The 27,787-nt window shown below is 35.0% G+C and overlaps 1 protein-coding gene and 1 long non-coding RNA gene across 27 annotated transcripts in view; one reads left to right on the plus strand and one right to left on the minus strand.

Annotated features, from left to right (window-relative positions):
- Positions 1-2,477, plus strand: part of LOC113598830 (uncharacterized) — a 39,274-nt gene extending 36,797 nt beyond the window's left edge. The window contains exon 4 of the long non-coding RNA XR_003419573.2: positions 1,676-2,477. This is a non-coding gene — a long non-coding RNA (uncharacterized LOC113598830). The remainder of the gene's footprint in view (positions 1-1,675) is intronic.
- Positions 1-27,787, minus strand: part of ADGRL3 (adhesion G protein-coupled receptor L3) — an 818,271-nt gene that overhangs the window by 233,248 nt on the left and 557,236 nt on the right. For all 26 annotated transcript variants that reach the window (XM_053217310.1, XM_053217313.1, XM_053217311.1 and 23 more), the window contains one exon: positions 4,792-4,872. In XM_053217310.1, coding sequence (XP_053073285.1) covers positions 4,792-4,872 — 81 coding nt within the window. The remainder of the gene's footprint in view (positions 1-4,791; positions 4,873-27,787) is intronic.

Raw genomic sequence — 27,787 nt, forward strand, 5'->3', positions numbered from 1 at the left:
ACAAGATATCTGAAGCAATCTGATGTGTTTCTGAGTGTTAGGTAGTTAACATTTTCTATTGAAGAGTCCCTTGTGTTAATATTGGTAACCATAGTAATAACATTTTAAACATTGCTGTTTTATTTTATTTTTTTTTAAATTTTTGTTAAAGTTTATTTATTTTTGAGACAGAGAGAGACAGAGCATGAACGGGGGAGGGTCAGAGACACAGAATCTGAAACAGGCTCCAGGCTCTGAGCGGTCAGCACAGAGCCCAATGTGGGGCTTGAACCCACGGACCGCGAGATCATGATCTGAGCCGAAGTCAGATGCTTAACCGACTGAGCCACCCAGGCGCCCTGAGACATTGCTGTTTTATATGGCTACTTTAATGAATGTCAGAAAATTAAATATGAGTTCCTTATAAAAACATAAGCCTACAAAATACATAAAGAATTAATATATAAAGCAATAAGTCCTAAGACATCAACATGCAGGTAGACTAGTGGAAATTGGTATAGGAAGGGAAAATAAGATAATATAGAGACACAGAATATAGAGAGACTTAGAAATATCAACACAAATGTCTTATATTCTCAATACATATATAATTATAGTAGTAGAAAAATAGAAAAAGGAAAGCAGGTTAGGTAATGTCAGTTTTTAGATACTTCAAAGGATATTTTTATATATCTCACATAAAAAAATCCAAGTATTGGAGCTAGAATTCCATATTATTTAAAGAACCTGATATCTTATTGTATAAATTCTTATAAAAACCTAGAATATACCTGAGAAATTCTCTCTGTATTAGATATAGACAGTAATAGACATATCTAGAGTTCATTTATATAATTTGACTGCATACAAAGTACAAATAACAGTATATAGTTAATTAAAAATAACAAATGAAGGGGGGTGATGGCTGAAAGTTGAAGGGAAATATGTTGTGGCTCCAAAGTAATGGCGTTACTATGGCAACTCGATCCCATTATTAATATTTGTTTTTAAATGAATTACGAGATAGTTTTTTTTAAAAGGCCAAGATTTTTTTCAGTGTTATGGTGATTTATTCAAATCTCTTTATTTACCTATTGAAGTGTCCTCTTTTGAATACTGCAGTATTGTGGCACATGAGCTAATAACTCTTAACTGTAATTGTATTAATCACAGAACAGTCTAGGAATGGCTCTGGGTCAATGCATGGAAAGGAACGCTAAGAGAACTAGAAGTTACCAAGACAGTCATTCTAAGAGTGCGATTTGAGGGAGAGAGCAGCAGAGATGAGTGTTGGATTCTAGTAATTCATTCTTTACCAGGTCAATACCATCACTATTTTGACCAAGATGATGTCATTTTATTTTATTTATTTTTTTTAAAAAGTTTATTTAGTTTATGTTGAGAGAGAGAGGCAGAGAGAGAGGGAGAAAGGGAATCCCAAGCTGTCAGCACAGAGCCCAATGTAGGGTTTGAACGCACGAACCGTGAGATAAGACCTGAGCTGAAATCAAGAGCCAGACACAGGCACCCCAAGACCATGCCATTTTAAGGGGTAACTTTTAATAATGCCTACCTACCTTCTAACCCTTCAGGGTCTAGTTTATGTCAAGTATTTGCCAGGAACTTGATACTTATTATTTTATGTAATTACCCTAATGAACTTGGCTCAGGTGACATTATTATCCTTGTTTTACAGATGACAGACAGAAGCTGCCTAAGGTCTTACAGGTTTGCCTGGCTTCAAACTCCAACTTCCTCCCATATGCTATAGAAGTGACCACAAAAGTACATAGTAAAAGCCACATTTTTTATCTAGGGCCTACCACATGACAAATTCTATTCTATATTATCCCTAATCCTCACAAAGACACTGTAAAGTTGTTATTTCTGATCTTCTGCCTAGTAGTTGAGGAAACTAATGATAAAATGTCTGGAACTCCCATGTTTAAGTTAATTGCCTCTAAATCCCTTCATTTTACCAATGTTTGTCTTATTTCATTCTAAACTCATTTTACCCTTTTCAGCTTTGCTATGGTAGTCTGAAATGATCCCAGTTCCCCTCTTGTCTATATCCATGGTCCTTTGGATTGTGGCTTCCCAATCAAAATATAGAGTCTTTTTCTCCCTTTTTATGTCTGGGATTGGCTATGTGACTTACTTTGGCCAATGAGACATAACAAACATGATACAAGCAGAGTCTTGAAAAATACTTGATCTTTGGGACTTGTCTGCCTATTGTTGGGAATCCTGTCATAATGAGAATGAGCCTGTGCTAGACTGCTTCCTGATGACAGCCATACGGCCATCATCCCAGATGACATTAAGGTGACTATCAAGCATGTGACTGAGTTCCTTCCCCTATAAAACCAACCAACTTGCTAGCTCCTAAACATCTAACTTCTAACATCTAACAGCCAAGTTAGCACACACACAACTCAAGTAAGTGTGCGAACTATAATAAATGTTTCCTGTTTTAAACTACTACATTTTGGAGTGTACTGTTATACTACCCTACGCCTGATTTTACCATACTCTTCCCAAATCAGACTGGGATGTCAGAAGAAATGAATTATATTAAAGTCAACAACTTGCATAAATGGACCTCCATCTTTGGTAGGGACAATATTCTACTAAGGATTAACATGTCTAAAACAATGCACCAATTTAAAATTCATCTATTCCTCATGATGAAGGATTATGTCTTAAGCATCCAAGCAGTTAATCCATATTAATTTAGAGGCATTTCTGCTCCTTTTCCCTAAGTCTGTTCACTCAAATGCTATGTCTCTTCAGTATAAAATATGCATGCTGAAAAATAAGACACGGATGTCTTAAATGTAATAACTGAGGCAAGCACAGGGGACATTCAGAGAACAGATACACTCCCTTCTCCCTAGTGCATAGCCAAGGAAGCCCTGACAGAGGAACTGAAGACCTTGCCATAGTAGCAGACACGTTTCTAATTTCCCAGTAATCTTTTACCCGGATGACTGAAACTCCCTCCCCTCTGTTAATCTCTTCTTATCTACACTGGCTTCAGAGATCTTTTTCTTATACCAAGAACGTAGTGTCATAACGCAAAACCTCACTAATTTAGAAAAACAATTTTTATTTTCATTTTGTTTTAGAAAAAAATTTTTAAAAATTAAAAGTATTGCAGGGGTGCCTGGGTGGCTCATTCAGTTAAGCATTTGACTCTTGGTTTTGGCTATGGTCATGATCTCATGGTTCGTCGATTTGAGCCCCCCTTTGGGCTCTGCACTGAGAGCATGGAGCCTGCTTGGATTCTCTCTCTCCCTCTCCCCTGCTCACTCTCTCTGTCTCCCTCAAAATAAATAAATAAACTTAAAAAAAAGTATTCCGTAACCTTTTTTTTCCAGGATAAAATATAACCTTGCCATGTGATACAGAATGCTTCCCAATCTGCCTTCCCACATCTTTTCAGTTTCTTCCTTGAGAACTGCTCTCATTTTACTGTGCACCAAGCACATTTCTTTAAAATGTCACAACTTTCACAATTTTGTGTTTTGTTTCATTCTGCTTCCATTTCATGGAACTCCATTATCATCCCTTCTTCCTTTTCTTCTTGAAAAAGGAGGATGCATCCTTCAGAACCTAGGTTGTCACCTTCACTTTCAGTTACTTAAAAATCAGTGTATAAGTTCCTCCTATGTCCAAAGCATAGAGCAGTGGCTGGAGAAGAAATAATAATTATGACACGTTCTGTCCTTGAGGACCTTACAGAAGAGAAAGGGAAATATGCATGCTGAAAAATAAGACACGGATGTCTTAAATGTAATAACTGAGGCAAGCACAGGGGATATTCAGAGAACAGATACACTCCCTTCTCCCTAGTGCACAGCCAAGGAAGCCTTTACAGAGGAACTGAAGATAAAGCAGAGCCTTCAAACACTGGCAGAAACTAACTGGGCAGAAAAGAAAAGGTAAGAGATTCCTGGCAGAGGAAAAAACATGTATAGAAAACTTGCTCATAAAAGGCAGACCTAATGACTTTTATTGTATCAAGTGATTGATACTGTTGAAGGTATAAGAAAATATCCTGAATCACTTAAATCTGAAAAACCAAATTAACCTCAGAATATTTGGTATTTATAAAAAAAAAAAGTCTATATCAATTTCATCAACTTTGAACATTATAATACATGTTGAAAATAATAATATTTATTTAAAAGTATAAAAATTCTGTATTTAGATATGGGAAAACAAATGTTATTTTTAATTTTTATTTTGTATGGCTGGTCATTTTTAAAAATCTTTAAACTGATGGTATCAATTTAAAAAATGTAATTTTAACATACATTTTAAAAACTAAATGATCATATTAATGCCATAATGATTTTTTAAAACATAATAAAATATAAAATATTATGTTGCAAGGAAATAAATGTCAATATGACTTAGTTTAAAGCATCTTAATTTCTTTTAAAACAAGTAGAAGAAAGTTTTAGTAAAAAAAAAAGTAATGGTTATCTGGTGATCTCTAAATCTAGGTTAGTTTTCAACTAGTCCTCCACTAGTTGAATCACAATATAGCTCTATTTCTTATTTTGTTTTATGAATATTTCTCAGAACGGTATTTCATACTTTACGAATAAGATTTGCTCTTTCTGTTCTCAAATTCTTTATATACAATCCCCTCCCCCCGCTTTTTAAACAGGTACTGTATTGCAAAATACATATTTATAACTATCTATAATTTAATTAATTGTCTCCGTCAAAATAACAAATAGTTTCTTTTTCTTTAAATAATAATAACCATAGTAATAGTAATAATAATAATAAACAACTCACCTCTCACAGGGGGTCTTTCTAGCTCAGAGTCCAGGTGAATTGGAGGAGAGATGTATGACACCTGCCCATGATGTGCCTGCCCTGTTGACCCAAAAATAAATATTAAGAAGACATTGAAGTTACGCCTTTATACATATATATATTTGATTTGTGTGATATCACATTATCTTTCTTCACACTGAATTAACTGTCATCAAACTGTGTCGACAGATCTATTCAAACACAGGAGCATTATGCATCATCCAAACACCAACCAATCACATCAGTCCTTTTTTTTTTTTAAACGTTTATTTTTGAGACAGAGAGAGACAAAGCATGAACAGGGTAGGGTCAGAGAGAGAGGGAGACACAGAATCCGAAACAGGCTCCAGGCTCTGAGCGGTCAGCACAGAGCCTGACGCGGGGCTCGAACTCACAGACGGGGAGATCATGACCTGAGCCGAAGTTGGCCGCCCAACCGACTGAGCCACCCAGGCGCCCCATATCAGTCCTTCTTAAACTACCATTTGTTTCCTATTATTGGATTACAGACCCATTGTGGAATGACACTTTTAAAAATACAACATAAATGATTTACAAAAAAATAATAAAATGGAAGGAAAAAAGACATGAAAAAACAAGTCCACATTTTTTATTGTTATTAAACAGACAATACGTAATCTGTCAATCTGCCCTGTTTCTAAAGACTTATTCTCAATTTACGCACTTATTTCATTGCAGACCAGTAATATACAGTCTTCAGACTGGCATCGATGTCAAATAACACTCTGATAGCACTTACTTAGATAACTTTATAACTAGTTCATTTGTATTTTATTTTTTTATAATTTACTTCTGTTATTTGAAGAAAAGTACCCCTTCGTGCTATGTGTATTTTTGGGAAAAAACAATACTTAGCCATGATATAAAAAGTAGGCAGATTGTGGCACCTGGGTTATTCAGTCGGTTGAGCGTCCAACTTCAGGTCATGATCTCACATTTTGTGGGTTCGAGCCCCATGTCCAGCTCTGTTGTTGACAACTCAGACCCTGGAGCCTACTGCTGTATCTTCCTGTCTCTCTGCCCCACCTCTCCTTGTGCTCTGTCTCTTTCTATCTCTCAAAAGTAATAAATAAATGTTTAAAAAAAAACTAGGCAGATGAATTCATTTTCTATTCCTTGTAAAACATTCTGCCAGCTCACAAACATATTTGTAATATACTTTCTGTCTTACGAGTTAAGGTGTTGATTTGAAGGCCAAGATGCTGATTGAAAAAATTGCTAGCTTAAAAACTAAAAATTTTTCTAATGTTCAAAGTAGCTACTCGTTGCATACTGATGATTCTGTAAGCAATTAGAATCGTGAGGTAAGAAAGCACGATCACAGAGTCAGTCCAATTGCTAAAGCTACTTTTTAAAGCTATTTCTAAAAAAGGTTTGGGTATGAGTGGAAGACCCACCACTTTCCTTCTACAATGGGAATATGCAGTTATATTTTACACATTTACTATAGCCATTTACGGGGTTGTTAATCTCTTTTCCTAAACAAGGAAAGTTAATGATACATAGATTATGATAACAGTTAGAGTAACCTTCCCGTTTCAAGTAATATTCGACTTGTAATAAACTCTGCTGATTCCTCTTATGAGGCACATTTCAAATAATTAATATGGCTCCCTGTTGATAGAAGCTGCTGTTCCTCCCAGCATTTTTCTAGCTAACGGCAGACACAGTGGAGACGTAATATACAGAGCCCCTCATAATAGTAACTAAGAATATTGTACATTCACTGGCCACGTTTCAGTGGAATACTAAAGGCACTGTTATAAAAGAAGTAAGACAGTGACTGTGCACTGGTAGCAGTCCATGTGTAATACAGCTTATTAAAAACTTCACATTATCTTAATTATAAAAATGCCTAATGTTTACCTTATTTGCACACTTGATTGCAAAATCACTTTTTATTTTTAAGGTCCTGTGTCATTACAAATGAACTGGTTTGAAACTTTATTGATCATGTAAATAAAAATAAGCATCTTTTACATTATGTTGATTCAAGATAATCTCAGCATATAAAATAATATTGATTTCATGTCTAAGCAAGGAACATGACTTTCACCACGTATAATAAGTATCATGTATTCACACAGACATCATCTCCATTTATGCAACCATGTCACTATGGGAATTAAAGGTAGGTATTATGTCAATATATTCATATTTTAAAATCAAAGGAACAAGCAGAGGAAATGGAGTAACTTGCTCAAGCACACACAGCTAGTAAATTGCAAGGCCAGTAGTATTTTGACTCTAAATCTGAAGTGTTTTGAAGTAAATCAGAATATTTTTCTCAAAGAAGGTCTCAGTATACTAAACCTGGGGAGAAAGTCTATAGATTTTAGTGATTAAACTCTGACAAGTAACTGCTTGTGCAACTGTCACCCCTACATTCAATTTGAAGTAAAAAGTCCCTTTAAATGTCACATTTGCCTCTGTTTTTGGGATAAGCATGTAACTTCAAGAGTGCTCAACAGGGATACTTCAGGTAGCACGAGATCTCACTGTGTATATCCCTAAGGGGGTTGGAATATCAAAGAGGCAGCAGAGTGGAATGAGGATATTGACAGTCAACTCCTGAACTTGGTTTGCCGTAATTTCCATTCTCTCTCCAATGAGAACTCTAGCAATCTGTGGCTGAGTTGTGGCGGGAAGAGCCACAGTGGCAGGAATTGACAGGGGCTCTCAGCCTTAGAGGAATGGCAGAAAGGCAGCAATAGACTTCAATTTGGTGATTGAGATTTCTGATCCATAGAACAAAATCCAGAAATTTTGGAGGTTGCTGTTGATTAACTACATAAACCAAATACTGAAAGAAAGATTTCTGCTTCACTTTAGATCAATGATACTCATGCATTTGTCTCCACAAATATACATAAAAAGTTATAAAACCTATTCTAATCTGTGCTTAACTAAGGCAATGACTCTCAGGGAGGTAATTACTTCTCATCAGGGACAGCATTGCACAACATGAGAAGTTACAGTTTGTAAAAAACAAACAACCCAATGACTACCAAAGATCTATCCCCTCATTAAGAATTACTGTAAAATAATAATAATAATAATAATAATAATAATAAACAACTGTGGTTAAAACAATAAGTAACTTCCATGTATCTTCCTCCTAGATATTATGGCAAAGAATATTCAACCAAAAATGTGAAAACCAAAAATCTCATAAAAAACAAGAATCCAGAGCTGGACAGCTTTCCAGAGGAATGCTATCAAACATTTAAAGAAGAGTTAACACCTATTCTTTTGAAGCTGTTCCAAAAAAATAGAAATAGAAGGAAAACTTCCAAGCTCATTTTATGAGGCCAGCATTACCTTGATTCCAAAACCAGACAAAGACCCCACTAAAAAGGAAAACTGCAGGCAGACCAGTTTCCCTGATGAACACAGATGCAAAAATTCTCAACTAGCCAACTGGATCCAACAATACACAAAATAATTACTCACCACGATCAAGTGGGATTTATACCTGGAATGCAGAACTGGTTAAATATCTGCAAATCAATCAACATGATACATCACTTTAATAAAATAAAGGACAAGAACCACATGGTCCTCTCAATAGATGCAGAGAAAGCATTTGAAAAATACAGCATCCTTTATTGATAAAAACAAAAACAAAAAACTCAAGAAAGTAGAGATAAAAGGATCATAAAAGCCTTACATGAAAGACCTACCGCTAATATCATCCTCAATGGGGAAAAACTGAGAGATTTTCCCCTAAGGTCAGGAACACAACAGGGATGTCCACTTTCACTACGGTTATCCAACATGGTATCGGAAGTCCTAGCCTCAGCAATTAGACAACAAAATGAAATAAAAGGCATCCAAATCAGCAAGGAGAAAGTCAAACTTTCACTCCTTGCAGACAACATGATACTCTACATGGAAAGCCCAAAAGATTCCACCAAAAAAAAAAAAGCAAAAAAACCCAAAAAACTGCTAGAACTGTTCCATGAATTCAACTAAGTTGTAGGACATAAAATCAAAGCACAGAAATCGGTTGCATTTCTATACACCAATAATGAAGCAGCAGAAAGAGAAATCAAGGAATAGATCCCATTTACAATTATACCAAAAAGCATAAAATACCTAGGAATAAATCTAACCAAAGAGGTGAAAAATCTATACACTGAAAACTATAGAAAGCTTATGAAAGAAACTGAAAAAGATATAAAAAGTGAAAAAAATACTCCATGTTCATGGATTGGAAGAAGAAATTTTGTTAAAATGTCAATACTACCCAAAGCAATCTACATATCAAAATAACATCAGCATTCTTCAAAGAGCTAGAACAAACAATGATAAAATTTTTATGGAACCAGAAAAAAACCCAAATAGTCAAAGCAATCCTGAAAAAGAAAACCAAAGCTGGAGGCATCACAATTCCAGACTTCAGGATGTATTACAAAGCTGTAATCATTAAGACAATATGATACTGGCACAAAAACAGATACTTAGATCAATGGAACAGAATAGAGAACTCAGAAATGGACCCAAAATGTATGGCCAACTAATCTTTGACAAAGCAGGAAAGAATATCCAATGGAACAAAGACAGTCTCTTCAGCAAATGGTGTTGGGAAAACTAGACTGTGATATACAAAAGATTGAACCTGGACCACTTACTTACACTATTCACAAAAATAAACTGAAAACGGACGAAGAGCCTAAACAGAAGACAGGGAGTCATCAAAATCCTAGAGGAGAAAGCAGGTAAAAACCTCTTTGACCTCAGTCGCAGCAACTTCTTACTCAACATGTCTCCAGAGGCAAGGGAAACAAAAGGAAAAAATGAACTATTGGGACCTCATCAAATAAAAACTTCTGCAAGGTGAAGGAAACAATCAGCAAAACTAAAAGGCAACTTAATGAATGGGAGAAGATATTTGCAAATGACATATCAGATAAAGGGTTAGTATCCAAAATCTATAAAGAACTTCTCAAACTCAACACCCAAAAAACAAATAATCCAGCGAAGAAATGGGCAAAAGACACGAATAGGCGCTTTGCCAAAGAAGACATCCAGATGGCCAACTGCACACGAAAAAATGCTCAACATCACTCATCATCAGGGAAATACAAATCAAAACCACAATGAGATACCACCTCCCCCCTGTCAGAATGGCTAACATTACCAACTCAGGCAACAACAGATGTTGGTGAGGACGCAGAGAAAGAGGATCACTTTTGCACTGCTGGTGGGAATGCAAACTGGTGCAGCCACTCTGCTAAAAAGTGTGGAGGTTCTTCAAAAAATTAAAAATAGAACTACCCTACGACCCAGAAATTGAACTACTAGGTATTTATCCAAGGGATACAGGTGTGCTGTTTTGAAGGGGCACATGTACCCCAGTGTTTATAGCAGCACTGTCAACAATAGCCAAAGTATGCAAAGAGCCTAAACATCCATTACAGATGAATGGATAAAGACACACACACACACACACACACACACACACACACACAATGGAGTATTACTCGGCGATCAAAAAAGAATGAAATCTTGCCATTTGCAACTACATGGATGGAACTAGAAGGTATTATGCTAAGCAAAATTAGTCAGTCAGAGAAAGACAAATATCATATGACTTCACTAATATGTGGATTTTAGGATACAAAACAGATGAACATAATGGAAGGGAAGCAAAAATAATATAAAAACAGGGAGGGGACAAAACATTAGAGACTCTTCAGTATAGAGAACAAATTGAGGGTTGTTGGAGGGGTTGTGGATGGGGGATGGGCTAAATGGGCAATGGGGCATTAAGGAAGACACTTGTTGGGATGAGCACTGGGTGTTGTATATGGGGGATGAATCACTGAATCTACTCCTGAAATCATTATTGCACTATATGCTAACTTGGATATAAATTTAAAAAATAGTAATACTAAAATAAAATAAAAATGTGATCAATTCAAAAGAGCATAGGAAGATAAAAAGCAAGGCAAATGAATACTGGTTTTAAAGATTTGACTAAAATATTTTAGACAGGGAACAAACCTGCCTTCTCATTTATCACTTTCTTTACCATGCTCTACTATCTTACACTAGACTGGTCTTGTTCTTGTAACAGAAGCTTTATATATCCAAGTGTGAAACCACTGCTCCAATTTTTCCCTTACTTTTCCAAATTAAAAAGATATAGATTTATTTACTTTTTTCTCCTGAATTTTATTTTATTTTATTTTTTTTGGATTTTAAACTCAAAGAATCATATTGAGATTTTGATCAGAATTGCACTAATTCTCTAATTTGGAGGATAAACTTTTAAAATATTTTGTCTTCACTTTCTTTTAAATGGATCTCCATTTGTTTGAATTGTCTTTAAGTAAGTTGGAATAAGATAATTTTTGAAAATGTTTGTATTTTGGTTATAATATTTCATTGTTTAATCATTCTATTTTCCCCACATAAATGAAATTTTAAAATTTTCTTAATAACTTTCATTGAACTTTTTTGATGGCTATTGTTGGATTTATTAGTTATTGACTTTGACCTTCTAGTTCCTTCAAGGTAGATACACTGATAACCAAGCTTAGTTATTTTCTGTGATCTTTGTTTCTTATATGTAATATATTCCCAGGTTAAGATTTATCTATATACCCTTTTACTTAATTATTTTGTGCCATGGGATTTAAATTTCACACATTTATATTATAGGATTAATGCAATTTAGAGGAGTTTCCTGGTGCTGCTATTCACCTGTCATTTTACCGTAAGTTCCTACAAAGTATTTACCAAGGGAATAAACAATACTGAATGATAGGTTTCATAAAAGAATTAAAAGGGAGAGAGAAAAAAAAGCTTCATGATTTATTGCTAAGGAGTCAAGGAAAACAATGGCAATAGGGAAATTGTTGGGTAGCTTATGGATTCTGGAAAAGCCATTAATGTTTTATTTTCCATCTCTTTTTCAGCTTTCATCTAATTTCTATTTTATTGAGGAATCCTGTTCAATTTCTACCAATTTCAAATATAGGAAAGGCTTGACTAGCATTAGGAAGAGAAAAGCTTTTTTTTTTCTACTGGTCAATACTTTACTTGTACATCAGAGCACAGAAATACATTTTTAGAACCACAGAATTTGGAGGGAGAAAGATATTTGATAGCTTATAGCCCCAACCCACATTTTAGAATGAGGAAACTGACACCTTGAGAAGTTGGGGACTTTCAAAAGTCAAATCAAGGTGGTAGTTGTCAAGAGGATGGTAAGAAAGGGATGCTTTACAGCTAGCCTGAAGAAAAAAATAAACATACCCTCACTGTCTTTTAACTCTGAAGCTTTATTTAGTAAGCCATTATTTTCAAGGCATGTGGGGCATGATCTTTCAGATGTGTTAAGACATTAATTATTTATTTATTATGAAACTACATACATTTTTCCCCTGTAAGGCCATATCTAAAAACCAAAGGCTGTTTAGTATAAAAATAAGATCATGTCCTGGGAACAGAACTACCTATGTTGGTATCTGGACTCTGCCACTTTTTAACCATTTAACCATTAGCCATATAACTAATCAGCCAGGAACTATCAAGTTGTTTAACTTCTATGTGCTTCTCATGTGTATAATGGGGATTATAATAGCACTTACTTATAGGGGTGTTTTGAAGGTTAAATGAACTTATGCATATGTAGTAATTAGAACAGTGCTTGGTACATAGTACTTAAAATTTTTAGCTATTATTATTATTACAAATTCATTATATAATTAATTTATCAGCCAATATTAGTTGAGTACCTGATATGTGACAAATGCCTTTCTAGATACTTGGCATACGTTATACAACAAATTAAGGGCTAATGCATATTCTTATGTAAGGGGAGACAGAGAGTAAGCAATTAATACAATCAGTAATACATCAATGATACTTTATGTACAAGATGGGGCAATGGAAACAGAACACACTAAAGGGGATCTAGAGCAGCAGAGGCAAGCTGCAATTTTAAACAGATGATCAAGGAAGGCCTGATGTGATTTCCACGAATAGCATTTGAAGAGTTCAAGAGAAAAGTTACAATATCTAACTCTGATAGGAAACTGTTAAAAGATAAAAGTACAGATAAGGGCCCAAATCTAATATTAATAATGAAGAATAAAATAACACAATGCACTGTATCAGATGCTTTTTCCCCATGCTTTTGTATTTCAAATTGTACACATATTGATAAACATATTAATACTATCACCAATGACTGAAGAAGAAAAGAAGACATAAATAAAATATGGGTATAATTTGGAAATGAACACAACTTTCTTCCTAAAGCAAAAACACACTTACCACCATAAAGTCCCCATTGGTTTCTCTAGTTACATCATCTTTCAATTCAAATTTTTCTCATTTTCCATATAGTAGTGTAAACAAGTTTAGTAGTATATGGCCCTCTAGGCAGATTTCATGTCTTTTGTTTGTTTGCTTTAAATTTTCAACTGCTAAACTTGATTATTTCCTCTAGAGGCATGACATTCCCCCTCCTTAAAAAACAATAAAATAGATCTCACATTTTTTGCTCTTGAAGTTTGAAATAATATTATCATTTTCCTTTTACAACCTTTAGGATGATAGCAGGTTACATCTCTGAATCTCTCTGTCCTATGATAATAATGATTTCATGCGGAATGTGGGAATCTACTTACTAAACTCCAGTTAAGAATGGCATATGGACTTTTTCTAAGTTTTTCAAATCCTCTGAAAGTAGCTAAGTCTTCTCAATGGTAAAAAAAAAAAAAAAAAAAAAAAAAGTTTAGTTTCTTGTTGAAAATAATCTCAGCTACTGATAAAAAATATCAGAGGTCAATATGTTGTTTGTGCTGATGGAAAATTGGGTGTGCCTAGCATTATAACAGCTTGCTCTTTTTTGTCTTCAAATCCCAGTCTGACTGTAACCATCTGGCATTTATAAAGTCAGCTTTAAGGTAAAGACGTAAACACCAATCAAAAGTAATCATCAAAGAAAAGAGCTGTAAAGTCGCCAATTTGATACTTATCTTTTTATACTGACTTCCCTTTCCCCCTTTATCTTATTATTCATACTTATTCTCAGTGAATTTAGTAAAATATGAGGTAGCAAAGAAATCACAACATGCTTGACTTATTGAAGATATAAAGTCATTGATGGAGGCACAAAGGTCACTGATGGCCTTCTCCTCAGTGGATATTACTTGCACACAGAAAACAGATGGAGTAATCTGAAGCAAAAGTAACTTTCTTGTTTGTGTGTACATGTGTGCATTTCATTCAGCAAATGATTTTTCAGGACTCACTTCCTGTAGTGGCCAATCTTAACCATACCATATAAGCAAGATAATACCCCTCCACGAAAGAAATTTAAGTTTAGATGTGGATTAAACAACAATAGTGAAGCAAGATACATACTTAGATAGAGATCCGAGAGAAGCATCTAACTGAGGTAACTGAAGTAACAAAAAACAGTACCTGGAGGACACAATGTCAGGCGTTGAAGAAGGAGAAGTAACATTACGCGTGGATGCTTACAGATCATGTGACTTAGAGGGATAGGGGACAGGGAAAAAAGGTGGAAGCAGGCAAAAAAAAAGATGATTTTAAAATAATAAACATTTTCAGAAATGTACCCCCCAAAAAGAATAAATAATATATCCCTATTACCCAGTTTTAACAATGGTCAATTCAGGGCCTATATGATTTCCTCTCTGTCCCTCAATGCCCCCTTCCTCATTCCAGAATGTTTTGAAGCAAATCCCAAACATCATATAATTTCACTTGTACATTATTTGAGTATGTATCTATAAACATAAGGCCTTTTTAGAAACAACCATAAGATCATTATGATACCTAAATTAAGAAGTTATATTATGAAAAATCAATTTAATGTCAAATTCAGGAAAGCAACTGTCTGGAAGAAATCAACAATCTGAAAGTAACAAATTCTGCTGGCCTGCAAAATATCTCATTGGTCCTAGTGTTGAAATTGTGTTGGCCTGAGGAATGCTTTATATTAATGATGAATTTCAGGAGCTCACAAATATAAAGGGAAATGTATTTGACAAAACCACACACATATATTTCTCTCTTTCACAAGCATGAAAAATAGATTTGGTAGTTAAATGACAAACATCGAATTCTGGAAGCACCACTTCAAAAATTATTCCATGAAACCTCAAAAACCTATTGTCGCAAGCATTATAACAATAAACCAAAAAAATCGGGGCATTTATCTTCCCTGAATTTCTAGTTTTTTATAATCCTCCAAAAATAAATGGGAATGAATACATTAAAACTGAAGGTCGTGTTAATAAAAATGGTTATTTTCTAAGAGCCTAATACTAAGAAGCACCCGGCGAGCCAAATATTGTTTCCTATTTTAAAAACGTGAAATCTAAAGCTCAGTAAGGTTAAGTGTATTTTCAAAGGTTACACAATAGTGTGTGTGGGAATCAGGTTTCAAATCCAGAGACCATGTTCTTACTCTATAACTCACTGCCTTCACATCCTATAAATATACCAACGGGGGTGGAGAGAGAAGACAAATATACTATAATTTATGAAACATTAGAAATTTTTAGTTCTCTATTTCTAGACTACCTAAATTTAAGTGTTGATATTACTAAAAGACTAAATCACAGAATAATCAGGATTATAAAATTACTTTTCTTAGACGATGAGCAAAACATCAAATTCTCCTCAACAGGAATGTAGGTATATTAGCCCTCTCCTGGCTCTTTTTTTTTTCTTTTAAATGGACGCCTTCAACAGGGCTAGGGTTCAGTAATGCAGATCTCTTTGAATCATTCTGATTTCCAAAAACTGGAAAAAAAAGACTTCAAGTGGACTTCAATCCCCTCCTCTCCAAATTATACCCACACTCACATCTTTGCTGTTTTTTTTTTTTTTTGTCATCATTGTACTGAGTTCATGTTTGGATATGGTAAAGTAAGAAGAAAATGTTTTACTATCCAAGAGGTTAATATTCAGGTCTATAGAATTGAGGGTATGTGTGTTCAGGGTGGGCAGCTATGATAAACTAGATTAGAAAAGATTTTGAGTAACGTAGGCAAACCTAATCAGGAGAACTGTGATGTTAGCAAGAACTTAGGGATCAATAATTCCAGTTGGTTAATTAACAAAGGACATAAAAAAGGTGTTCCTAAGCCTCCTTCACTGCCAGAGCAACTCTGATTTAATTCTGAGTGTCTGAATTACAGTCACTTCAGATACTTTGCTTATAGCTTATGTGGGGTAGAATAATGGTCCCCCTAAAGATGCCCACTTCTTAATCCTCAGAATCTGTGTCTGTGTTATCTTAAGTGCCATAATGATTTTGCAGACATGATTAAGGTTGAAATGGGAGATTATCCTACCTAACGATGTGAGTGCTTGAAAGTGGAAAAGGGAGGCAGAGGAATAAGAGGGATATATTGCAAGAGAGACAAGGCAAGTCATTGATGGCTTAGAAGACAGAGGATGTGGACCAGAACCAAAGAATGATGGTTATTTCTAGAACCTTAAACAGACAAGGATCCTTCCCAGAGTCTACAGAGAGAACTGATTTTAGCCTGGTGAGACTCGTATTGAACTTTTGTTCTAGAAAAATATAAGATGATAAATTTGCATTGTTAAAGCTTCAAAGTATGTGGTGATTTGTTCCAATATAGAACTTAAGAACTGGCATTTATTTTAATTCTAAAAACTCCTGTTATTCAATGTACTAGTTATTTGAATAGATATTATATGTACATGATACATATTCAACTGGGACAAAATGATAGCATCTAACCCACCTGCTGACTTCCCACAGGCAATATCTCTTTCCAGTATTTTGTATATCTTTGTGGAGTTATTCAATATCTTTATAACACATACCTGCACATACACACATATGCTCACATGATCATATATATATATATGTGTGTGTGTGTGTGTGTGTGTATACATATACATATATATATATTTGAATTGTTGCCTATTAAAGCACACTGATATTCTGCATTTTGTTAAGCCTGTTCTAAAAGGTAGTTTAGAGCTTCAATTGTTTAACCATAATTTTTTTAATGTATATCGATCCCTACATTGCATTTTAAGAATGCACCATGATCTAAAATGTCACCAATGGCACAGATTTCATGATATCTTTTAAATTTTTTTTTCAACGTTTATTTATTTTTGGGACAGAGAGAGACAGAGCATGAACAGGGGAGGGGCAGAGAGAGAGGGAGACACAGAATCGGAAACAGGCTCCAGGCTCTGAGCCATCAGCCCAGAGCCCGACACGGGGCTCGAACTCACGGACCACGAGATGGTGACCTGGCTGAAGTCGGACGCTTAACCGACCGCGCCACCCAGGCGCCCCTTCATGATATCTTTTAATCAGAAGTAGAACATTTCAGAAGTCAATGTAATAACTTAATGATTGCAAATAAATGGCTGGCAGAGGAATGATCACAAAAACGATGCAAGAACTCTGTAAGACTAAAGTTATTTGTTATGTTAACTCTCCTAATTCTCTTCTAATATTTGGGAATATGATTGGCCATATTACAAAGTGCTTTTGAAGTGAGAGAGAGAAAAAAAAAGATGAGGTGGTTTTTTGATATTTTACCTATGGTTAAATACTACATAAAGGGCATAGTCCATGAATTTCTCGAATCTATATTTTTACTTATAATTCAATTCACCTATCAAAACAATGTCAAAAGAAGATACCAATTATTTAACTTTTTTTAATATGCAGCCTAGGTATCAAATTCCAAAAAAACAAAAAGAGTGAAATAAGCTTTATACTTATTTTTCTATTATGATGGTTAAAAATGTGTGCTCTCCAGAAATTGTGTACCACATGAACAACTGTAAATGGAATGTATGTGTCTACATTTATAATTATATTTATGTTCACATATATGCGCACAAACATCTAGGCTACTTTCACATTATTCTAGGATTTCTTAAACCTATTTTAACATTTGCTATAGTTTTATAAGCAACAAAAAGGCAACAGCCTTTCACTTTTCTAATCACTCTTAATTGGAACAGCAGTCTAAATGTACACATCTTTTAAAACTTTTATTATTTTAATCTTATTTATTTTGAGAGCGAGAGAGAGCGTGAGTGGGGGGGGGGCAGAAAGGAGAGAGAGAGAGAGAGAGAGAGAATCCCAGGCAGGCTCCACACTGCCAGCACAGGGACTGACATGGGGCTTAAGCCCATGAACCGGAAGATCATGATCTGAGCCAAAAAAAAGAGTCGATGCTTAACTGACTGAGCCACCTAGGAGCTCCTAAATGTACACATTTAGTAAAGACTTTACAGAGGACAATTCAGATATAAAACTCTATGAAGGTTGGAAGCATAGGAACTACAGTTTCCATGCCTTCTCTGTCATCCTAGGACCCACTTGGATGTTTCAGACACTATAAGAACTCAATTCATTTCTGGAGAAACTTCATATTAATGACCTAAAAGAAATTAAGACAACTATTAACTTTGTTATACTTCTAATCATAAATAAGGCAAAGGGTAAAGCTCCAGGAAAATTTCTTTCAAAACTGGAGACAAATTCGCAGTGCAACTAACTTTGCTTCCTTGAGAAATGTTACAAATTTGATAACTCCATTAACTTTCTCAGCCTGCTCATTTCTCACAGAAAACATTCAAGGGGTTTCTGAAAAGATCTTTACCAAAGGACACACATACTAATTCCCCAAATATAGACTTTAATTTAGTGTATTTATGTAAAGTAGATCCTTTAAAAAATAGTCTTTTACCAAACATCTAAAGAAGAGTTAATATCTATTCTACCAAACATCTACTGATGTACTTTTATTGATCTTATTTTCCCCAGTAAAATAATTATTATGTAAATGGCAATTACATCATTATGAAAAACTGTGAAAAGCCTGGATAAAGTGACACCATATTTCTATTATTTATCTGTATGTAATGGAACTGAAAATAGTTGATGCCATTAAAGGAAAGACTGAATTTCTCTTTTCAGGAGAAAGGGCTATGGTGCCTGAAAAGTGATATTAAAATTACTTCAAAGGAAAACTAGCAGGTGAAAATTTGCTTCTAGAGCCACAGAAGCAAGTGGCAAGAGGAAAAGTATAGACCAGGGTATTTACAACAAAGAGGTTTGTTCTCCAGAGTACAGAGCCAGGAAGCTGGCCTGCTGTGCTTATGTTTTTAAAGTTCTGCTTCAAAGACTAACCCAGCATGCTAAGAAAAACATAAAATGTTAAATTTTCCTGTCCTCCCTGCTGATAGATCAGAAAACATCAAGTAATACTAACTCAAAAAGAAGAATGGTAAAGCATGTTAAAGGTACCTGAAACAAGGTTCATAAATGGAGAGCAACAAAACGGTAACACCTCCTCTATAACCACCTCCCCTCCCAAGGAAGGGTCCAAAATATGAAAAGTAGCAGCCTGGATTGGAGTGAATAAATGCTACCAGTGCAGGAGTATGATGAAACAGATCTCAAAGTAAAAGCTACTCATCATGTGTTACTCTCAAATGATGCCCATCAGGCATTTTTCCTGTCAGCTTCCAAGTAAGTAAAACTTAGAGAAGGGAAATTTATGGGAAGATTAGAATGAGACCTTTGGATACCAGTCAAGGTAAATTAAATGTACCTCAACTTACTTCAGAGAAGAGTAAAAAAAAATTCAAATATATTTATTACAGGAACAGTGTTCAAATTTCTTTATATGTATAATGATAGAATGAGGCAAGATAATGAAGAACCAGAGGAGGTTTTTACAAGAATATATATAAGATTTGTGAAATTAACTGGTGTTTTTAAGAAAAGAGACAGGGAGACACTCATTTCCGCCACAATTAAGTCAAAATCTCTCCTTTCTTTTTATCTATCCATGTGGCCTGGGGGAAAATCTCTCAAGAAGATAGCCCAGCAGGAGCTGCCAGCATGGTCAGTTAGTTGAATGAGATCAACATATGCCCCAAGTTACCTTGTTTCAGAAAATTCCACACAAAAGTATTATATGCATAGCCTTACAAAAGGGAGATAAGAATGACCCAAGCATAATAAGACCAGATTCGCACATCAAGAAATAAAAGGATATGGGTATTCTCTTAGGATGATGAGAGCAAAATTTACCACCTAATTCTTTTCAATAAACTCTAAAATATATCATTCTATAGAATGAAACTGCCTGTAGTGAAATTTTGACAACTCCCCTCTGTGTGCTAAAATGCTGTCAGCTGAAAAATTTGAACTCTTTGTGAAAATTGTTCATTTTTGACAGATTTATCCTACTTTTATGTTTGCAGTCTTAATCAAAGGAATTTGAAAAAGTTAGAATTTAGCTTTACACTCAAAGTCTTGGAAGCACTATTAGCATAATTTAGAGGCAGTAGGGCATTTACAGTTATCTATAAAAACTGTAATTATCATAGAAATGAAAATATTTAAAAAGTAACAATACCAAGTTCAAGATTACACACACACATTCTCACACACACACACACACACACACACACACACACAGAGCCTGTTTCTGTTTTATTCCTTTGCTCATTGTTACTAAATTGTTAAGAAGCTTAGTCTTGGCTGGACCTTACAAGGCTGAGCTGAGATAGGTTTCACAAACCCGAATCAAAGTCACATATTCTAGAACACATAAGCTTCCATGGTGAAGCAGTGTCATGTCATGGTTAAGAACACAGGACTTTAGAGACACACGGCCTGCATGTTTTCATGTAGTTACATCACTTACAGACTCAGTGGCCTTAGTCATACTCATCTTTTAGTGTCAGTTTCTTCATCCGTAAAAATCAAACAATAATAATCCTGTTTCACAGTATTGTGGTAAGGTGTTTTTTTTGTTTTTTTTTTTAAGACATATATACTAAGCAGTGTGCCTTCTACAGAAGCACCTAAATGTTGAACGACTGTCATTATCCTTGTTTATATCATCATTATCTCACACATGTTTCCTCTGAGACAAACAATACCAACACAGCTAATCAAATCCCTTTGAGCACAGGTTGTTTTGTTGTTGTTGTTTTGTTTTGTTTTCTTAAGTTGGTGATTAGGAGATGGTATTTGGAGTTGATATTCTTAGCTGAGGATCAAAGCACTGTCTTTAAGTGAGGAACACCGAGCAGATTGGTTAGCCTCTGAAAGGTTCCACGTCTCCATCTGTAACACGGTAGAATAGTGATGGATATTTCATAGACGAGGGGACAGCCAACTATAGTCCACGGGCCAAATTTGGCCCATGCCAGATTTCGCATGATCTGTGTTCTAAAATTGTTTCTCAATTTTTAAAGGGTTAGATGAAGAAAAATAAGTAGAAGGAGAAGGGGACGATGGAGGAAGAGGGCCACCAACAGTACCAGCAGCACTAGAGACCAGGTATAATCTGCAAAATCTAAAATATTAACTATCTGGGCCTTTATAGAAAAAGTTTGCTAATCCCTGTCTTTGAATTACTGTGAATACTCAAGAAGCCAATATAGGAAATATGCTAAGCAGAGGACTTGATATAATTGTAGCTATGTTCTTGCTACTGACATTCTAAGCATTCACATTAACAGTAAAGGAAGCAGTAATTCTTCTTGGGCCACCTGTAACTGCTAATGCGGAAATCTCTGATATTCTAAACTCGTTAGAAACTTTCAACAGTGTTCCTTCTCTGGTTAAAGAAATATGCTAAATAAGGCAGAGGCAAATATACAATATCATTTTTGCCAGGAATCATTTGGCAAAAACAGTTTGGATCATTTTGTTTCATGCAGCTTCACTTAATGGAGTCCTACATCAAAGATCTCCATCAAAGCATAAGAGACTCTTAAAAACTGAGAACAAACTGAGGATTGATGGGGGGGTGGGAGGGAGGGGAGGGTGGGTGATGAGTATTGAGGAGGGGACCTTTTGGGATGAGCACTGGGTGTTGTATGGAAACCAATTTAACAATAAATTTCATATATTGAAAAAAAAAGATCTCCATTCAGAGACATATATACACATAAACTCACACACACATACAAAGTATTGTGGGTGCTGCATTGTGTGTACCTACAGTTTGTTCAATTTTGTCATAATGGACTATCACAAACTATGGGAGTCAGAAATGATAAAAAATTTCCAATGTTATTTGGCATGATTTTAGCTCTGAGAAAATTTTAAAACTAGTAACTGTTGACTGTCTCTCTTGCTATTTTATTGCTAATCAGTACAACAGAAGACAAGAGAGTGGGGGTTAGTTGCTTCATAAAATGTATGCTCCAAATTTTGTCCAAAAGGTACAAAGGTGAAAATGAAACAGTGTGAATAATAAAGACTGAGATACATTTTCTAGGCATTCTTTGATCTTCCTAACCCTTCTACTTGCCAAATGTAATAGAAGACTATGCTTTCCTATGTTAATACATAGGAGTGATCTAGTGACTACTCTAAAGTCACAAAGAGGGCCACAAGAGGTAGGTATAAAAATAAAATAGCTAACAAGAATGACAATACATTAATTATTTAACATTAATAATGATATGGCCCCTGATGTGCAAGTTGAACATGAAAGAGAAAATTAATCCATCTATTAAGAATTGGGAATTCATGTACATGATAGTCAAATTTAAACTAAAAAGGAATATGTATTTATGGTTTTTCCCCCCAACAGCATGAACATTTGGTTAAACGTGGAGACTTTTTCTTGGTTTATCAATTGGTTTGTATAAAGACAAACTGTTACAGGGGTGCCTGAGTGGCTCAGTTGGTTGGGCATCTGACTCTTGATATCGGCTCCTGTCATGATTACATGGTTTGTGAGTTTGAGCCCATATGGGGCTCTGTGCTGACAGCAGGAAGCTTACTTGGGATTTTCCTCTGTCTCTCTCCCTCTCTCTCTGTCCCTCCCCTGCTCACGTACTCTCTCTCTCTCGCAAAATAAATAAATAAAAATAAAGACAAACTGTTATAAAGGTAATATGAAAATGAGGATAATGAAAAAACAATGAGGATAATGATAACATTGATGATATTTGTTGAATATATAACTCTGCTAAATTCTGTTAAGTATTTTATAATCTCATGTTTATCCTAATAATAAATTTGAGTTGGTTGCTATTGTTATCCATGCTTAACCAATGAGGACACTAAGTCTCAGTTTAAATTATATTTGTTTGTTCTTTTCCCCCACATATTCTACCTCAAATCTGTGGCAATTTCAGAGAAAACAGAACCTCCCAAATAAATACTAAGGACTTTGATTTAGAATACCCTTTTGAAGGTTACTTAATGTCCATATTCATCTAAAATTAAGTAATTATTTTGAAACATTAGTCATCATGTGTCATAAAGTCTGAATATCCAATTTGGATACGAGAGTTTAACCAAACCTCTGATTTTCTTACATTATAAATTTACCTTCCTTAACTTCTCTGTGGATGCAAAGCCACCAGAGAGCTGAAAGAAGGAAAGTATCACCAAATTTTATTTGAATTAGTCACGTAAAGAAAAAAAGGCAAAGCCTTTTGAGAAATCTCTTTAATTCTTTGAAGAAGCAAAGGGGTGCTGTGTTTGAGAAGCAAAGGGAAAGCCAGTTTAAGAGAAGAAAAAACAAAAGCAAAGGCTATAAATGCTGACCTTCAAAAAAGGGGAAAACAGCTCGACCATGAAATCACATTGTTTAATTATAAAACCTGAAATATAGAAGGGTCAAAAACTGCTCTTTTTTTCCTGTTTTTGTTTTAGAAATCTGTTTCTATTTGTTAGAATGAGACCCATCAATTTTTAAACTATTCTAAGGAAAAATTTAAAATTGTATGTGGCACATAACTACACAATAAACCTAAACCACAACAAAATGAAACTAACACAGCTAACTAAAACAACAAAACTAAATACAACTACAAACACAAAAATGGGGGGTAGCGTTTAGATTTAGCATGAAAAAAAAATGAGGTAAAAGTGAAAGTAGTAAACCTTTTTCTGTCATAATAAATTTAATTTAATTTTTGGAATAGGTACCTCTTTTATTAATTCATCAACAAACATTTATTAATTCCATATAATTTGTTAAGCCAATGATTATCTAGCCACATCTCCTTCAGAATCACCTTCAAGGCATTTTCAAATTTCATAAGACCTCTGACTTCAGTTTCTTTCCTTTATTTTAAAGTTTACTTATTTTGAGAGAGAGAGAAAGAGAGAGAGAGGGTGCACACATGAGTGAGTGGAGTAGGAGGCAGAGACAGAGGGAGAAAGAGAGAGACTCCCAAACAGGCTCTGTGCTGTCAGCTCAGAGCCTGATGGGGGGGCTTGAATTCACAAACCATGAGATCATGATCTGAGTAGAAATCAAGAGTCGGGCGCTTAAGTGACTGAGCCACCCAGGCACCCTGAGACTTCAGTTTCTGATGTGATCCCTTCATCTTTAATTCAGGGAGAGACACCTCCCCATCTCCACCAAGAATTATTCTGGTAATGAGGCACAGACACTGATGACAGGAGGAAGTCCCTTAAATATTTTGGGGTGGAAAAAAACTGTGAAGAAAGTATGACGAAGATTCAGAATGATTATGGCATAAGAACCTTTCCTAAAAGATCCCTTCTAGTGGGAGAGACAGGCATGTATCCAGACAGTAAATTTACAATGTGTTAATTGCCATAAGAGGTACAACAGCAACAAAAATAGGAAACAAGCATCCCTGTTTTGGGTGAAACCACCACAGAAGAGATAAGGCTCCAGATGGCTTTCAAGTAACGTGACCATAAGATCCTACTGACACCCACATTCAGACTTCCTGTTTGGTTGGCTCCCCTTTTTTTTTCTCAAATGTTCCAATGTGGGTGATAAATGGTAAGATCATCACAATCTTAAAAAGTCCTGAGGAGCTTGCCTCTTGAATGAGGAAAGCAGCATCAAGGTAACACCCTGTGGAAAGATTCATTTGCACGCAATAGCACAGGGAACACAACAGTCCATTGTGTTGGGGTGCAAACTACTAGGAGTTATGAGATAAGAGCCATAAGCAGGATCAGATGATGGCAGTCTTTTCCAAAATGGTTGCAGAATAACTGTTTGGGGGAGTGAAATTAAAAAATAATAATAATCCTTTTTCAAAAAGTAAGTTTCTTTGGGTTTCTCTCTGAATTCAGTACACCTCTAAGAAACAATGGAACCCCCAGGAATAGCTGAAAAGTATTCCTTTGAAGAGAGTAGTTGGTACACTGGCAAGTAACTAATTTTCATTATATATTTTATTTTCAAAGTTTGCATAATATATATACCTTTTAGCCATAGTTCATAGTTCATTCCTTCAGTTCATACGTGACCCTGAAGAAATCATTTGAACTCCTAGAGAACTCCTCAAATGATTTCTTCAGGGTCACGTATGAACTGAAGGAATGCACCTCAAGAATTCTAGTCAGTAGTCACTCACTAATCATTCTTGATCTGTTCTTTTTTCAATCTAGGGTGAGCTCAAACTGATTCTTTTCATTTTTTAGAAACTAGTTATTACTGTCCCTATTTGATATACAGAAAAATCCAATGAATAGCTCTTCAATTTCTCAACAGTGGCCTGACAAAATTATTCACGTAGATGCATTTATTGCTCAGGAATTTTTCTGAGCTGCTTAGGCATGAAAAGAGGTTAAGAGATATTAAGTTATTTATGTGGAAGTAACTGTGAAAGCAATAGCAATAAGTGACTTTCCTAGAATAATTTGCAGTTAAGATCTATGCCGAAAATGGTCATTAGTTCACAAGCAAACATGACAGAAAATTGAAGGAGCCATCACCTAACAGTTTACTTCATTTGAGCTCTGTGACTTACAAATGAGCAAGTGCTTCTTATAACTCTGCTACTCTATTCTTCGAGGCAGTCAATCATTGCCAAGTATATTTGAGTTCCTCTTCACTAAGAATATCTCCACGGGCAATAGTGAACAATCACTCGTCTTTCCTTTCCAGGAAACTCAATAACAGGAAGTTTTTATTTGTTTCAAATTGTGAGAAACAGATAACCAGAAATGAATCACGGCTATTCAGATTATCATCATCTTTTAAACCTAATTCACAGGAAAACATCACACTCATTATTTAAGAAGAGACAGGTGTTCTTTTTTAGAATAATTGGCTTAAACCAACCGATTTGGTCTTTTCAGAAAGTATTATAAGCAGAATTTCCTTCCTGTTTTGAATATGTTAGTAAAGTACAGTTCCACTGCACAAGCTCCTACAGTGGAAAAAATACTAAGGACACCATGGTGCAATAATTCATCCACTTACGTGCTTACTTTGTGAGGACAAAATTATCCCCTGACTAATGTTTGGGTAACAAGTGATCCCCTTTCCCACAAACAAGTTTATAAGTAGAGGAAATAGCAAAATGACATTTTGTGTGAGTATTGTCAATGAAACTAGGTCCCAAGTTTAAGACTCTTTTAACCACATAAAAGAAATATGATCTGGGTGGTTCTCTTAAGGCAATATAATGTTATCAACTATGACTGTGTCTGTAAAGTAAGTTATGGCATCATGAAGATGGCACCTAGCATCCTTTTGTGTAAAACAGATTACCTATGATTGAATATGCTGATCGTTATATATACTATTAGGAATTTATTCTACCTTCTCAAGCTCTTTAATGTATTCAAAATCTATTTTTTAAGTTTAAACTTAAATTATTAGTTTTCTTTTTTAAACATCAAGTATACAGAATGCATTCTCATTTATAATATGAAATTAGATGACATTATGACTGCACATTGTTTTTGGTATAGACTGAATTGAGGTCATATTTCTTATGATAGACTTCATAGGGTTTTTCATAGAACAATAGGGAGTCAAGAAAATAAACTACAGGATTTAAATTATTGTTTTGAGTTTAGGAAATATTTGGTAGTGGTAACACAGGACAATCTGAGAGTGGAAAGTAAGGTGGAGAGGAGTGTTGGAGACTAGAAACTGGGACGTTAATTAGTTGTTGTCAAGAGGATAGGCAAGTGAGGCTGGGAGCCTGGGATAGTTTCACTTTTCACCCTTCAAATACTTAAAGGAGACACACTTCCATCAGAAACAGTGACACATAATAGCAGCCATTGTCAACAGGTACAACTCTGAAGGATGAAGGGGTTTCAGACTCTTGATGTGTATTGAGGTGATTATAATACACTAATCCCTCCCACCTCCCACCTGAATAGAGAACCAGTCGTTGAACTAATACAATGGGAGTAGAAAGGGGGATTCCAAGAATATGTGATTAAAAGTAAATAAATAAATAAATCTAGTTTTCTAAAATTTGAAGAGAATGGATGCAAGTGAAGTGTTTTTCCTGTGTCAACACTATTCTACCTTCTGTTTTTGATGATTTTAAATAATATGGCAAATGCATTTCAGTGTAATCCAAATAATATGATTACATAAATAGATGTAGAGCCCAGCTATTGTCAGAAGAGCTGTGTGATATTCCCAGAGTTTAATTTAGAATTATAAATGTTTATAATGAATATTCGTTTTAAGTTATGAGTAAACAATGTCACAGTAAAGAAAATAACCTATTTATTTTTAAATGAGAAATTTAAATATGAAATATACAGGACAGGTCAAAACCTACAAGCACAATGATCTGGAGTGACCAAGAAAAAGTTAAAAGTTAAACTGAGTTAACTTTGCTAAGGAAAAAAAAAAGTGTCATGTAAAGATTTTAGAAAGGATCATTCCAAAATGATTAAAATGTATCTTAAATGTTGTAGTGCTTAAAATTCTCATTTAGATGGAAAACTTATCTATTCAGGATGACTCATTTTCTGAGGGATTCAAATAGGAAAACTTTCATTCTATTTTTAATGATAGGTGCTGAGAAAAGGGCATGGCTCATTTATGCATTTGCAATTTACATTGTATATTCCAGTTTTAATTATGCAACACTTTTTCAGTACCTTCAAAACCTTCAGCAGTTGAGTTACATAATGTATGTTCTAGTGTATGAACATACTTTGGAA

Source organism: Acinonyx jubatus, chromosome B1, assembly GCF_027475565.1.
Source record: "Acinonyx jubatus isolate Ajub_Pintada_27869175 chromosome B1, VMU_Ajub_asm_v1.0, whole genome shotgun sequence".
Lineage (NCBI taxonomy): Eukaryota > Metazoa > Chordata > Mammalia > Carnivora > Felidae > Acinonyx > Acinonyx jubatus.